Source organism: Typopeltis vanoorti, chromosome 4 (assembly GCF_054136105.1).
Source record: "Typopeltis vanoorti isolate ZY-2024b chromosome 4, IOZ_Tvanoo_1.0, whole genome shotgun sequence".
In the NCBI taxonomy this organism is placed as follows: domain Eukaryota; kingdom Metazoa; phylum Arthropoda; class Arachnida; order Uropygi; family Thelyphonidae; genus Typopeltis; species Typopeltis vanoorti.
The window spans coordinates 29,764,947-29,780,449 of record NC_143552.1 but is presented as its reverse complement, the minus strand read 5'-3'; the positions used below and the strand labels follow the sequence as shown (position 1 = coordinate 29,780,449).

The 15,503-nt window shown below is 35.9% G+C and overlaps 1 protein-coding gene across 2 annotated transcripts in view; it reads left to right on the top strand.

Annotated features, from left to right (window-relative positions):
* The window catches only part of hfp (Poly(U)-binding-splicing factor hfp), a 370,731-nt gene that overhangs the window by 211,407 nt on the left and 143,821 nt on the right, over positions 1–15,503 (top strand). For both annotated transcript variants that reach the window (XR_016548237.1, XM_090391729.1), the window contains exon 10: positions 1,984–2,112. Coding sequence is in view for 1 of the 2 variants with exons in the window: in XM_090391729.1 (XP_090247855.1) it covers positions 1,984–2,112 (129 nt within the window). In the remaining variant the exon portion in view is untranslated. The remainder of the gene's footprint in view (positions 1–1,983; positions 2,113–15,503) is intronic.

Sequence of the window (15,503 nt, the reverse complement as noted above, 5' to 3'; positions counted from 1 at the left end):
ACATCATATGTAGGTGTTAGGGTTCCCTCTGGGTAACTGGTTTTTCATCCCACAAAGCTCATAAGCTGGCCAGAACAACATGCAATTTACAGACATAGCAACAATGTAGGTAGGATTAACCTTTATCAGGTTTCATAGGAAGCCAGGTTACTTGGTCATGAAAGACTAGTGAGCCTAACTTGAAAAAAAAAAAAAAAAAAAGATGGAAGATGAGATATATTTACTTATCTAAGTTTTTATTATATACACTATTTACATATTTATTGGATTTACTGGATACTAGAAAAAAAAAACTGGTCAATTTGGATTGGTATTTAAAAATATACATATTCAGTGTGATTTAGGAAAAGGTTTATCGAAATAAAGAATATAGATTTGAGAGGTATTACTTGTGTTACATGAAATGCACAGTAACTTTTTGTCCAATTGTATGTTTGTTGCATAGTGTGCACCATATGTAATTTTCACAGTGGCGATTTAAAATATTTCTTGGATGGAAATGCATAGTATTAAGTACTACACTCATTGGATGTTATCTTTTATTTGGAGATAAGACATTCCCATTGAAGTTTATATGTTGTTATTGTATGGAGTCTAGCACCTTCAGAAGGAACAGATAGTCTGTTATATGAGATAAGGTACTTCAGTCTTGACTTTCTTCAAATGAAAATAATGCTCAACAGAAGAAACAACAGTGACACAGAGATATAATATATACTACAAAAATATCTAAATTTGATGTTTTAAGGATACTTGTGACATAAAGACTGAATAATATATGCACGTAAACACAAGAAAGAAATTTAATTAACCAAATATTTCAGTCTGGAAATAGCGGACCATCTTCAGTGGCACTACAAGAACAGTTTTAAAAAAATATATATATATATATATATATATATATATATATTTTATATATATATATAAATATTCCACCTTGTATGTATATACACATACATACAAGGTGGAATACTAACAATAGATCGTTTAAAAATAGAACAAGCCGCATGATGTTATATTACTAAGTATTAAAGGGAATATTTTTAAACAGAGACATGATTGAAATAAAGATATTAATTAATAATATTAAATAACATAAAATTAATATGAATTAATGAGTTATCCTGATTAGACTTTCCCAGATTTTTGATATAGATATACAGTCATTCCGATTCAGGTTAGGACGATGGAGTAAGGCCTCTACAGTTTCTTTGAATAAACGTTCAAATTTATAACAGGATCTGTGTAAGAGGCAAGTTTTTGACCAAAGGATGTTGTGGTAAGTTTCAATCCCCTGCTGAGCCAATCCAGATTTTTCAGGTTTCATCATCCATTTATCACAACAAACCTGAAAAATCTGAATTGGCTCAGCACAGGATTGAAACTTACCACAACATCCTTTGGTCAAACACTTGCCTCTTACATAGATCCTGTTATAAATTTGAACGTTTATTCAAAGAAACTGTAGAGGCCTTACTCCATCGTCCTAACCTGAATCGGAATGACTGTATATCTATATCAAAAATCGGGGAAAGTCTAATCAGGATAACTTATTAATTCATATTAATTTTATTTAATATTATTAATTAATATCTTTATTTCAATCATGTCTCTGCTTAAAAATATTCCCTTTTAATACTTAGTGATATAACATCACGTGGCTTGTTCTATTTTTAAATGATCTATTGTTAGTATTCCACCTTGTATTTTTTTTTTTTTTTTTTTAACTGTTCTTGTAGTGCCACTGAAGATGGTCCGCTATTTTCAGACCAAAATATTTGGTTAATTAAATATCTTTCCTCTGTTTACGTGCATATATTATTCATATCTAAATTTGTTTTCTTATTTATTTGTAGGAAGGGGAAAAAATTCTTTCTTAGATATTAATAAACTAAAGCTAACATAAAGTTTACCTAATAACTATAACCACAAATGTGAACTCCATTGAATTTTTAATATTTTTTCTTTTATGACCTCATTTAGGCCATTACACCTCCTAATGCTCTCCAGACTCCAACCACTTGTAGCAGTATGCCCACAGCAGCAGCAGTAGCTGCAGCTGCTGCCACTGCCAAGATTCAAGCTATGGATGCAGTAGCTAGCAATACTTTGGTAAGATTTTATTATTATTTAATTTCATTCCTCTCCTCCTGTGTATAGTGGCAAGAACTGAAAGCAGTATGAACACTGCTAGTTAATTGTATTCAAATTTAATAAAAATATTATTAATTTTACCTAGTAAGGATCACAGAGCCAATGAAATTACTGCAGAACATAGAAATCTATTGATATTCTTGTTCTTGAACATCTCTAAGTTATAAACTTTGAGGAATACTATATGATGAGGCTGTTTACAGAAAAAAGAGGTTAAAGTGGGAATCAGTGGCTGTTGGCCATTTGTGTTTTTTTCGGTGTATAGGAAAATGGGGAATGACATTTGTAGTATCCCATGCAAGCGTTGAACCTATTGTAAATGTTGAAGTCAGAAATTGCCAGCCATATGAAAGAGATTGGGGTGATTTTTTTTTTAAGCAAGAAGTCATTATATAGCCAAATTGTTTGATGCACCAACTGAAATGTGGGAACAGTGTTTTGTGGTGTTGGGGTAGACTTATTTGAGATTTGCATGAGAGAGGGGGGGGGGGGTATTTTTAGAATCTCTGCTTATTAGTTTATATGAAATGAAGTGTGGTGTTTATTGTAGAACCAACACATGGTATTTTCCCTCACCCTGTTGGAAGATGGCATAGAGATCAGCACTTAATTGAAACATGGATTATGGATGACGTTGAAGCATAGAATATTTAAACTGCAAGATTTGTCAAATAATTGGCATCAGTAGAACTGTGAACAAGATTGAAGGATGTTTCATATTTTCTAGTTGAAAAGACCCAAACTCGTATCCCTTTAATATCTTTACAAAGACTTTTCAGTGAAATTGAGTTAGTCTGCTTCATGGAGAATGAATGCAATTAACTTGCATGATATACTAGTTCATAGCCTTAGTTGCATTAGCCATAATTTCAGTCACACCAGGCATTAAATTGTAAAGACATTTTGAAAATGTATAAAGAATTAGTTCCGTTTGTCAGTACTATGCGGACATGGAAGTTATTATGGGACTATGGCTGAAACGGATTTTATTCAAATTTGGTATTTGAAATCATTAAAACATCCCAATTTTTGTTCATTTGAGCCATTTTCAAGAATAGACAAAATATGTTAAAACTATACATTGCAGTAACTTCTCTAGCTGGATGGAATATAATAAAATTTAGAATATACAGGAAGCTGCCAATATAGTTCAGTTTTGAATTCATTGAGATCATGTTTATTGACAAAATTTCACAAAATGATTCAATCTGATTATTAACAATTGTACACCAGCTGGATGAAATACAGAAATCGAAAACAACAACTTCCTTTACTAGATACACTTGTCACACGGCTTTCCTCAGGCTCCCTCTCCTTCACTGTCTACCGCAAAGTTGCACATGCAGATCAATACATACATAAAAATTCATACCACCATTCAATCCAACACAAAAACTAGGAGTCATCAACACCCTCAAACACAGAGCCCTAACAATTTGCTCCAATGAACAAGCTCTGAACCATAAATACAAAATCATTAACCAAATATTTGTAAAAAATGGCTACAATAAATAAAAATAAAAAAATAAAAAAAAAATTTGCAAGATCCTCCATGAACATGCCATTAAAAGCAAAAAAGATTACAAGATTGCCATAGCCATACCCAACGTTAGGGACATTTAAAAAAAAATAGATAATACAACATTAAGACAACCTTCAAACCCCTGGCAAAATTAAGAAATTTACTTAGATCCTCCATCCTATGCAAATGCAAACAAAATATTCTGGCAGACCATCCACCGCCTTCGAGGGAGGAAATCGTGCACAGCAAGGGCAATTAAGGCCTCTGATGGTGCACTTTTAACAACCGAGAAGGATATCCTCCACAGATGGAGGGAATACTTTGAGAGTTCTTAACCCAGGTGGCCTAGCAGCTGTGGACATCCAAGAGGTGCAGATCGGGGCAATGACTAGTCTCACAGCAGAAGAGGTCCATTTAGCAGTAAAATCGCTAAAATCGGGCAAGGCTGCTGGCGATGATGAAATTCGGCCCGAAATGCTAAAAGCCTTAAATCGAGACGGTGTTCTCTGGCTGACTCGAGTGTGTTAGGCTGCTTGGATATCTGGGCGAGCACCAAAGCAATGGCAGACAGGCATAATAATACCAGTCTTTAAGAAGGGAGACCAGAAGGATTGCAGTAACTATCGTGGCATCTCTCTGCTCAGCCTGCCTGGGAAAGTGTATGCTAAGTGCTTGGAAAGACGGTGCAGGAGCATAGTTGAGTCAAAGTTCCAGGAAGAACAATGTGGCTTTCGTCCTGGTAGAAGCACAACTGACCAAATCTTCACTTTAAGGCAAGTCTTTGAGAAATCTTGGGAATATGCCAAGAATGTCTAGGCATGTTTTGTGGACTTGGAGAAGGCATGTGACCGGGTTCCTCAGGATAAGCTTTGGCAAGTAGTACAGGAGTATGGAGTGGATGGTCAACTATTAGCTGCCATCAAGTCCCTGTATGAATTTTGTGCCCAGAGTTTTGTGTCAGAGTAAACAGCACAAAGTCTTAACCTTTCATTTTCCGTTGGCCTCCGCCAAGGGTGTGTTCTGTCACCCCTCCTTTTCATAATATTTATGGACTGGATCAATAGGCACAGCCGAGGCAGTGAGTGTGTCAGAATTGGAAAATTAGCATTTGACGTCTGCTTTTTGCAGATGACCTAGTTCTGCTTAGCTCTTCCACAGATGACCTCCAGCGGACCCTGGATAGGTTTGTAGCTGTTTATGCAGATGCCGGAATGAAGATCAGTGTGGCCAAAACTGAAACATTTGTGGTCTCAAGACAACCATCCCAGTGCACTCTAAATGTAAGTGGAGTCCCAATGAGACAGGTGGAGAAGTTTAAATACCTTGGGTCCATATTCACGGATGATGGAAAATGGGACGTAGAGCTAGATACTCGAATTGGCTTAGCAAGCTCAATATTGCGGGAGCTTGGCCGTTCGGTAGTATTGAAGCAGGAGTTAAGCCAGAAGGCAAAGTTGGCTGTCTTCAATACAGTCTATGTCCCCATCCTCACCTATGGTCATGAGAGTTGGGTAATGACCGAAAGAATGCGGACACGAATCCAAGCGGCTGAAATGAGGTTCCTTCGAGGGGTTGCGGGGCTGACAAAACTCGACAGAGTCAGAAGCTCTGCAATTCGGGAAACCCTCAATACTCAACCGCTGCTTCTCCATGTTGAGAGATCACAGTTACGCTGGTACGGGCACCTGGTCAGAATGCCACAAGAGAGGCTCCCTCAGCAGGCCCTCTTTCCAAGCCAGAGGGTGGGAGGCCACGTGGAAAGCCAAGGACTCGCTGGATAGATTATATCCAAAACCTTGGGTGGACACGTTTGGGAATCCCACCAGAACACCTGAGCTTGGTGGCAGAGGATTGTGACCATTGGAAGTTCCTCTTGCAGCTGTTGCCCCCACAACCCAATTAGGAAGAGTGGGCCTTGAAGATGTATGTACTTTGCTCCTCCAAAGATCCTCTTCCGCACCTTGTCCACCTAGGGCAGTGATGGCGAACCTTTTTACCCGGGTGTGTCAAACATCTTTTTTTTTTTTTAAATATTGATGTAGTTGATGTGCCACTTGCATACATGCATTATAAATTTGACTATTTAATCATAGATGGTGACTTATCATATTAGGCTATTTATTTAATAGGACATTGATATACAATCTATGAATTCATGTTATACAATTAATTTAATAAACTGAAATTATTGAAATTAGTTTTTTCATCAGAATACCAATATTTTTCAACATCCAAAGTGTGTCACCTGAAACCCTCAAGTATGTCAGTGCTGACACGTGTGTCATAGGTTCGCCATCACTGACCTAGGGGGTTTACAAAATTCACTGTACCTGTAACCTACCTTACACAGGGGAAACAGGACGCACCATTCCAATCATAAAAGATGAACAGAAATGCCATATTATTAAATACCTCCACTATGGTAAAACAGGCCTATCAGACCACTCACTCCAAACATGTCACAGAATTGACTGGAAAGGCACTAAGTCTACACTGCACCAAAACCTGGTTTGAAAGGAAATTCAAAGAAGCTTGTGAAATGCTGAAACATTATCCAAATCTGAACAAAAATGATGGATTAATTATTCCAAGAATTTGGAGGACCCATCTTCAACCCATATAGCAACCAGAACAACCCCAGACAGAAGAAAATCTCAACACGAAAGGACTTTAGAAATTGTTTAATGTAGTTCCGTTTTTTTTTTTTTTTTTTTTTTTTTTACCTACCAGAGGTCAGGCTAGGATAAATGATTAACAAACATTTAGATTCATTTTATTTTCGTATAGTGCAGCATCATGTATCTTGTACATAGGTATGTTTTCCTGATGATGAACTCAATATAGAGGTCGAAATGTCGATTGTTACTTGCTTAATGTTAAGTAAATTAATTATTCTAACACACGTGTTGTCTCCACCAATTCTTCACTATGAATGCTGACCACCATGTAACCTTAAAAGAAAGAATTGAAATACAGTAAGATTTTGTATGATATTTAACATTTGTTGAGTCTTTTTAGATTTTTGTACTGGCTAAATGAAGTAATTAATTCATAATTAAGTTTAATGGAATGCTTACAGCACAGAGAAATAAACACAGCTTTAATTGTTCCAGTATTTCATCTCTGTCATAGAGATGCCTGAGATCATCAATAGTTTCTTCACTCTACTGCTGGACAAATGCCTTTCCATTCTTCTTCCATTTTGGCCCATAACATATTATGGTGTTGTGTCCCAATCTCTTAAACTGTTAGTTTTGTGTTCTGTACTTCCGATCTTTCCTAAAGACTCACGTGGTACCTCTAAGGCACAAAGAGATTGCCTCAGGAGTGAGCCAAAACCTAAGTGGCAAAGTACTTGAAATCTGTCTTCTCATATTCTCAATATTCTCTAGGAATATTTATTTTTTTTGCTGCGCCACCTAAAATGGGTAGATTAAGTAAAGTTATCTTAACCAAGAAGTCATTTCAAGACGTACACAAGTGACTATTGATTTGCAGTCATGACCTGCAATGTAAGCTATTCTTCCCCGCTCAGATTCGAACCTTTTACAAGTGGTGCATCAGATTCTAGAATTCGGACACTTAGGTTTAAAAATTGCAAAGGTTTATTAAGCATATTAACATGTTTACAATACAATTAACATTCATACTAAATTCCAATACTAATCAGATAAGATTGCATATATCCTTAATGAAACAAGAGTATCAAAAACAGCATTCCTAATAAATCATTCACAAAGATGGTTATTCTAGAGTAATATTTTTTCATTAAACATTCACTATATATCTCGTTACTCAGACTAATTCATCTCAGCTTTCTCTAAAGCATACACATTAAATTAACCTGTATATGAACTAACTCACTGTACTTTCTAATGTTAACATGCTACAGTCTTGCTCTAAAAAAAATCAAAGTCCTCGATCCTTAATGTCTCTTAATTTCACTTAACACCATAGTAAAGTACACACATAGCATAGACCAGGGGTGTTCAACCCATCGATCGCAGAGCGATTTTTGGTCGATTCTTGTGTATTCCTCCTTACTTACAAATTTAATTAAAACTGAAAACATAATATTTTATTTATCATTATTTTGTATTATTTTTAATTCGCTTTAAGTATATTGCTATTGTTTATTTATTTTTCGTTAAAATTGTCAAATCAGTAATTTTTTTATAAGTCTGGGTAAATGAATTAATTTGGATCAGTGGAAGTCAAACAGCGAGCCGAGTGAATACGATAATAAGCAAAGTGTAAAAACTCGATTGTAGTTTAAATATTAAATATTCCGAAGCACATTACACCGATTTTTTACTTAGGTTAAGTCCCATGTGAATATTGTAAAAAAATAAACTTTGTTTGTCTCAGTATAGTTTGTATTAGATGTTTTTGTAAATAACTCTTTTGAAGCTAACTGTATATACTGCTTTAATAAGAATATGTTAGAGTGTTAAAAACAAAGGCAATGTTTTTGTTGCCAAAGCTGTACATGGCGGCATTAGAAAGATTGTTATTGAAACTTGTATGTATGAGAAAAGCTGTAGGCTCTAAGTGTAAACATCTCCGAAGTCAGTCAGAAAGCGTTCAAACAACTTTCCGATGGCCGGCAACTTACAATCAAAAGAAAGCGAGCCGAACTTTAAACTTGAGATGAAAGACTCATACCGATTCTTTGGGGGTTGCCAAACTTCATGTGAGGTCTCAGAGGAGACCTAATAAAAAGGGACTGAAGCAAGCAGAAGGGGTCCCGGTTCCAGAATTGCTGTCAGAGAGGAGGAGGCCCTGTCCAGAGTCGCCGTAAGAGAGACTGCCTGGATCCACGTTGCTTGAGAGAGGAGTTTCCCGCTTCCAGAACGGAGCGTCTTGGTTTGAGACGCTGCTAGAGAGAGACTACGTCTAGGCTGCAGACAAGGTTTCAAATTGCTGAAAGGAAGAGTTCCAATTGCTGGAGAAAAGTTTCCAGGCCAGGTTAATGTTAGACATTCACCAGTGTTGCGTTTTCATTACAATTTGATGAATCAAACAACTTCACTGATATTGCTCAGTTAATGGTATTTCAAGATTATTCAAGTAAAGAAGAACTTTTGAAAATTACACCATTATTGGGAAGGACTAGGGGGAGAAGACATTTTTTCAGCATTTGATGAATTTGTGAAACAACACAAACTTCTGCTCTTTTGACTTGTGTCTATGATAGGTAATAAATCAGGCTTCATTTCATTATGTAAAAATGATGACAAATATCCAGATTTTTTAACGTACCACTGTATTATTCACCAACAAGTACTGTGTAGTAAACAATTAAACACAAAAGATGTTTATGATATTACATTTAAATTTGTAAATTCAGTTCGAGGAAAAGCTCTGCAACGGGGGTTATTTAAATTACAGGCAGATAATGATGGGGAAATTCTGTTGTACAATAATGTTCGCTGGCTCAGCATAAGTCAGTTTTTAGAAAGATTTCTTGCATTAATTAACGATATAAAAAATTTTCTTGATGAAAAAAGAGATATTTATCCATAATTGAGTGATAAAAGATGGTTGTTACACTTATCATTTTTAGTAGATTTCTGTACGAAATGAAGCAATTTAAATTTAGAGTTACAAGGTAGAGATAAAAATTTAATTGACATGTTAAGTTCAATAAAAACTTTCCAACAATACTTACTTTTATTAAAGAAAAATATAAATGACTGCAAATTTAGACTTCTCCCATATTTATTAAAAATTTTTGAACAAAATCAAGAAATGCTTCGATATGATTTAAAAGGATTTATTCGTGAAATAGAATTAGTTGAGGAAGAAATAAATTCAAGATTTAAAGATTTTAATAAAACTGAAATGATTGTATCTTTTATCAATAATCCATTTCAAGAAAACTTGAACATCACAGAAATTTCAAATAAAATTAGTGGGGCTGTTGGATATAAACTAAGCTGAAGTAGAACTTGAGATAATAAACATTCAGAATAGTTTACATTTAAAATCAATAAACAATGAAGTCATTTGGAAGTATGCACATGAAAAATTCCAGTATTAACTGATATTGTGCGAAAAATTCTGTCGTGTTTCAGATCGACATACTTGTCAGAATCCACTTTTTCAAATATGACTGTCATAAAAAATCAATTAAGAAACCAAATTACAAATTATCATTTAGATGATTGTCTGCGATTGACCACTTCTTCATATCAACTTGACTATGAAAATATTGTGAGGTCCAAACAATGCCAAATTTCACATTAACTTTTTTTTTTTTTTTTTTTTAATCAACCAGCATTTCCTGTCTTGTGAGTTTATAATCAATCTGTTGTTTTTTCTAACTCTGGTTTTCCAAAATAGAGAAATATGTTATTCCGATATATTTTTTTTTGTTGTTGTATTAAAATAATTAAAAGTGATAAATAAATTTTTAAATACACGAATAAAGTTTTTAGGTTTTTTTTTTTTTTAGTTGTTTATTTGTGCGTAATCAGATTTGAGGAACGTGATCTATATAAGAGTAGATCGCTGAGTAACTTTTTATAGAAAAGTAGCTCACTTAGTAAAAAAAGGTTGAACACCACTGGCACAGACAAAGGAAATTTTGACGTTACCATACACTAAGGCTTTTCATACTTGTTCCTTCAATTTGGACTGCCTTCCTTCGGTCGATCTTCCTTCTTGTTCACTTAGACAATGAGGTACCTTGGATTCTCTGATCATTCTGTGATTTCACGCGATTCTGGCATGACTGACTTGTTCTAGGTGTAACTGTGGCATTGGGTGATTTCTCCTTCACGATATCTGCTACCTAGATGCTGAGTGTTTCCAAGGACTGCGGATACACGAGCAGAGATATACTCCATCATACGATTAGGAGCTTATAACATCGCCAGCACTTGGATGGCATTTCCTGCTGTCGCTCACCGGACTCTGAACCTAGCTTACTGCTGTTCCTAGTCCAAGCACCTCAGAATAGTCACTCCTCCATGCAACTTTCTATCTGCCAGGCAACCTCCGACCACCCACCAATGGAAGAAAAAATTTTCGAGAGCGAGGGGGGGGGGGATTTCCTAACCCTTTTATTTCTATCTTCCCTACCGGTAATCACTGCAACCTTCGTAAACTCATGCAATGCGTAGCACTTCACCCACATGAGTCTCGCTTCATACCGTTTGTTTCAGAATTTCTTCTACCACGCTCCACCACGTGTCGTGAGCATGCGACTGCCTGAGGCCACCTCTCCTGTTGGCGTGCCTTTGCCATTTGAACCTTTGTTCACAATATTTTATGCAAGTCATTCCTCAGACAAGTATTACAAATTTTAGTAAATCGTTGTTCAGTTTATACAGTATTAACGGCCTTGCACAATCAAAAAATTATTTCCTCTAACAACTTACAATCTCTTTTCTTTATGCTAACATTATTTTATATTATATCACATGTATATAGCACATACTTAGAAGCAAGCATTTTCCTACATAAAATTTGTATCTTATTTTTCTATCTGTTAAACGATGATAGATGTGGAATGGAATTCTTTAGGATTCCCATTTACCAACGTTTAACAATGGACATTTACCAATCTCAACACTGATCTACTTGATTTCTCATAACAGAATGGACACCAGTTTTTGTTGTCAGACATTCTCATTATGACCTACCCATGTCATTTTATCTAACCATGGTATTCATTGTTGTTTTCAGTATCTCTAGGTGTTTTTTAGTCAGACTCCAGGTTTCACTACCATAGGTTGTGAGTATACACTGGTTGTAGATCTTTCTTGATAGGCAGTTTGGTAAATTGCTTTTAAATATATCTCTATAATGGTTTCCATCTTGCTATAATTCTAGCCAAAATTTCATTATCAAGTTTATGGTTCTTTGTAATGATGTGTTCTAGATCTTTGGTGCCTAGGATACAATATAAGAATTGTAATGACACAGAAAATGATAAAGGAAGAAGTTAGATTAGAAGCCTATAAGTGGCATCCTCTATGGGTGCTGGTGGTTAGCCTTGGTTGTTGGCCAGGACATTAATTATTAATGTTTCCTAAAACTTGAGAAGATTAGCATAACTAATCATCAGACTTCCATGGAGCTCAAAACTCATTATGGAAAGTAGCTTTGTCATACACATCTCATCATGTCATGCCTAAAATACATTCACATTTTCTACAGATGCCCTGCTCTCAGGCAATGCATTCTAATCATTTGTAACTCTTTATGCTTCTTGCTCCTCTGCTCACACCCTCCTTATATACATCTACGAGGAATGACCTCTTGTTCTTCCCCTGTCTCTCATTAAGTGGTTTTTCTATGAAAATGCTCTTCTCAGCATTAATATTATGAGACCCCCCCCCCTACTAATTTCTCTATCATATCACCCTTCCTCCTATCCTCTAGACCAGGGGTCAGCAACCTTTTCAGACTCACAGGCCACATTCAACTGTTATTTTTAATAATTTTTTAATAATAGTTTTTTAATAATTAATAATTTAATAATTGGGCCACAAGCATTTAATTAAGCAAATATAGTGAGTGAAAAAAAATTCTTAAGTTATCAATTTTTATTATATCAATCTTATCCTCACTCATGTTAGATGTTATCCTTGTTTGATGTTATTCCCACTCATGATGACTGACACGGTTGATTCGCACCAAGTTGCACGGCGATATCACGAAGTATGTTAAAATTTTATACCTATTATAATATGAATAACAAATTAAAATAAATTTTTAATTTATTATTCATATTATAAAATGTATTATTTAAATAAGTCAACCTACGGGCCACATGCCATGTAAGTATGGTCAACCTTTTATGGGCCGCCAAAAATGCACATTTGGGTCACACGCGGGCTGCCGGTTGCTGACCCCTGGTCTAGACTGTAAATTGCATGTTCTCAACTTTTCATCAGCATTCCAAAGACCAGAAACCACCTTAGTGAACTGCCTCTTGACCTTTCCACTATCTCTTCATCCTTTTCAAAACCAGGTAACCAAATCTGTGCACAATAGTCCACATCTGGTGTAATCAAGGCCTTATATAATGGAACTAGAATCGCCTTTCTTCTACAGTCAGTGTCCTTTGCATCATTGCCAGAATTTATTGTGGTGTTCTCACAATTTTAGCGGTGTGTCTTCTAGATTTCTACCTGCCATCACTTCCAAATCTCTTATTTCCTCCATCTCCTCCAATACATCCCCCATCAAATGTATATCCCATCTTTTTTTACTGAATTTTAAAACCCTGTACTTTGCAACATTGAACTTGCAAACCCCACTCCTGTACCCATTCACTTAGTTTATTCAAGTCCACTTGTAAAGCCACATCATCTACTGCAGTGGTCGGCAACCTTTTTAATATGAAGGGAGCAATACTGTGGGCGTCACGACGCTCGCGGCGCTGCATTGCCGACTCCTCCTGATTTAAATAATTAAACTTAAAATTACAATTGGGATGAGTGGTTTTGAAATGTCTTTCTATATTACTTTTTTTAGAAATAGCACACTATTATTGCATAATAAACAAATATATTTGCCATTATGATTGATAAAGCAAGATGCTCACATTTGATCTGACAGATACATGCTAATTGTTAACATGAATATTCTTAAACAGTTAAAGAATATTCATGTTAACAATCAGCATGTATCTGTCAGATCAGATGCAAATGGATGAGAGACCTCTGATCATAAGTAGTTTCATTTGTTGCTGACCTCTACAAGATGTGCCTTACATTTATGGAAAATACTAAGGAAAGACGTCTGGAGCTTGCTCCACCTTTACTATGCATTGCCCATAAGGCACTAACTTATGCTTGCATCCACCAAAACTTTTAGTTTCTATATATTCAGCTATGAAATAATGTTGGATTCAATATTCACTTAATTTGTACCATCATGTATTATTTGCTGTGTTTTTTCATTATGTTTTCTTGCATTTTAGCACATACTGGTAATGAATGTATCTCTCAGATATACTGCGATCTATGCTGCAAAATTACCACAATCTACTGCAAGCTCTAAAGCAGTTTACAATAATTTCTCTGAGGGCGCACTAAAAATTCACTGCAGGTGCCATTGCGCCTGCAGGCACTGCGTTGCCAACCTCTGATCTACTCTTCTTCCTCATAGTCCTTCCTGACTTTGCATGATCTGCAAACAACTGAATATTCTTATTCAAACCTTCCCTCTCAAAAGAAATAGTGGCCCTAAAACAGATCCTTGAGGCACACCATTAGTGACTTTCTTCTTTTGAGATGTTACTCTCCCATTCATCACTTGCTGATACCTATGAGATAGCCGTTCGCCCATCAAATGCACTAATCTAATATTGAGCACCATCCATTCTAGTTTAACTGTCAACTTATCATGTGGCAATCTCTCAAAAGCCTTCGTAAAATATAAGTATACTACTCCTGCATATCCATATCCCTTGTCCAATGCATATGTCACCTTATTGTAATAAATAAGCAAGTAGATTACTAAAACATGACCTTCCTATAGCAAATCTGTGCTGTTTATCAAAGAGAATATCACTGCTGTTGTTAACCCAGTTCTGGATCCTCTTTCTCTGTAACCTCTCCAACACTTTAATCCCAACACCTGACGCACAGATTGACATATAATTAGAAGCTTGATTTTTGTCACCTCCCTTATAAAGTGGTATAATCTTGGCTTCCTTCCATTCCTTTGGAACTTACCAATTGTAAGATTGACGTTAAATAAATATGCTAAGGCAAATATCAACTCCATGCCACATTACATCAAAACACATGGTATGTCATCAATTCTCAGTATACTTCTTGTTCACTTCCTTGTGGACGTAACATCATAGATGTTTGCATCCACAAGGATGAAATTTCCTTTATGAACTGCTCATTGAATATTTTAACTATGTCCTTTGCAAGTGGTATCCTTTTACCATTTTCTCTGGTCAGCCTCATCTTTCCGTAATCACTCGTTTTTTCTGCAGACTACATATGAGATGAACTTGCCTTTTCTTACTTCATTTGCTAACTGCTATTCACTGCACTTTTGCTACCCTTACCAACCAAGACACCATCCTTGCCTGTTCTTTGCACTCATGGAATTGATTATTACCACTCATCTTATATTTGCCTTCATACACTGTATTGCATGCTTAATCTCCTCATTCAGTCATTTCACATCAACCTTATTTAACCTTCTTGCCCTTCATGCATATTGACATTACTTCTACTAGATAGTTCTTGAATAGCACCCAAGCAACATTGATCTTCTTTTCACCCAACTCATCATTCCATGTTACAGCTGCAAATTGTCTATTACTGAGCTTTTTATAATCACTAGAAGTTCCATATATCCTTTCCTCACAGAAGTCCTCAAACAGTTGACAGCCTTCTGGATAATCACTTCAGTTGCTCTCACCAACCGTAGAGAGAAATTCATTTTCTTTGTTTCCTGTTGGTATCTCTTCATCCCAGCCTATATTGCCGCAATTAAAATCACCCATGATGAACACCCTTTTTCTATTTGCTTGGCTAATTTGATTATGCATTTCATGGTCACTACTCTCCACATTACCAGCCCTATAGCAACATCCAACTAAGTGTTTCATTCTGTTTACCTCTATCTCACACCTTACTGCCTCAAAACCACTGCCACTATTACCCCTTGCATGGGCATAACTACTTTTCTATCATCAAAAGCACTCCACTAACTTTTACCTTTTCTGTCATCATGAAAATGATCATACCCTTCCATATTTTCCTGTCAGTGTTTCATCTTCATTCCTTCACATCTCACTTATTCCAACAGTGTGTGAGTGAATGAACGCAGTCAATTTCATTTGAAC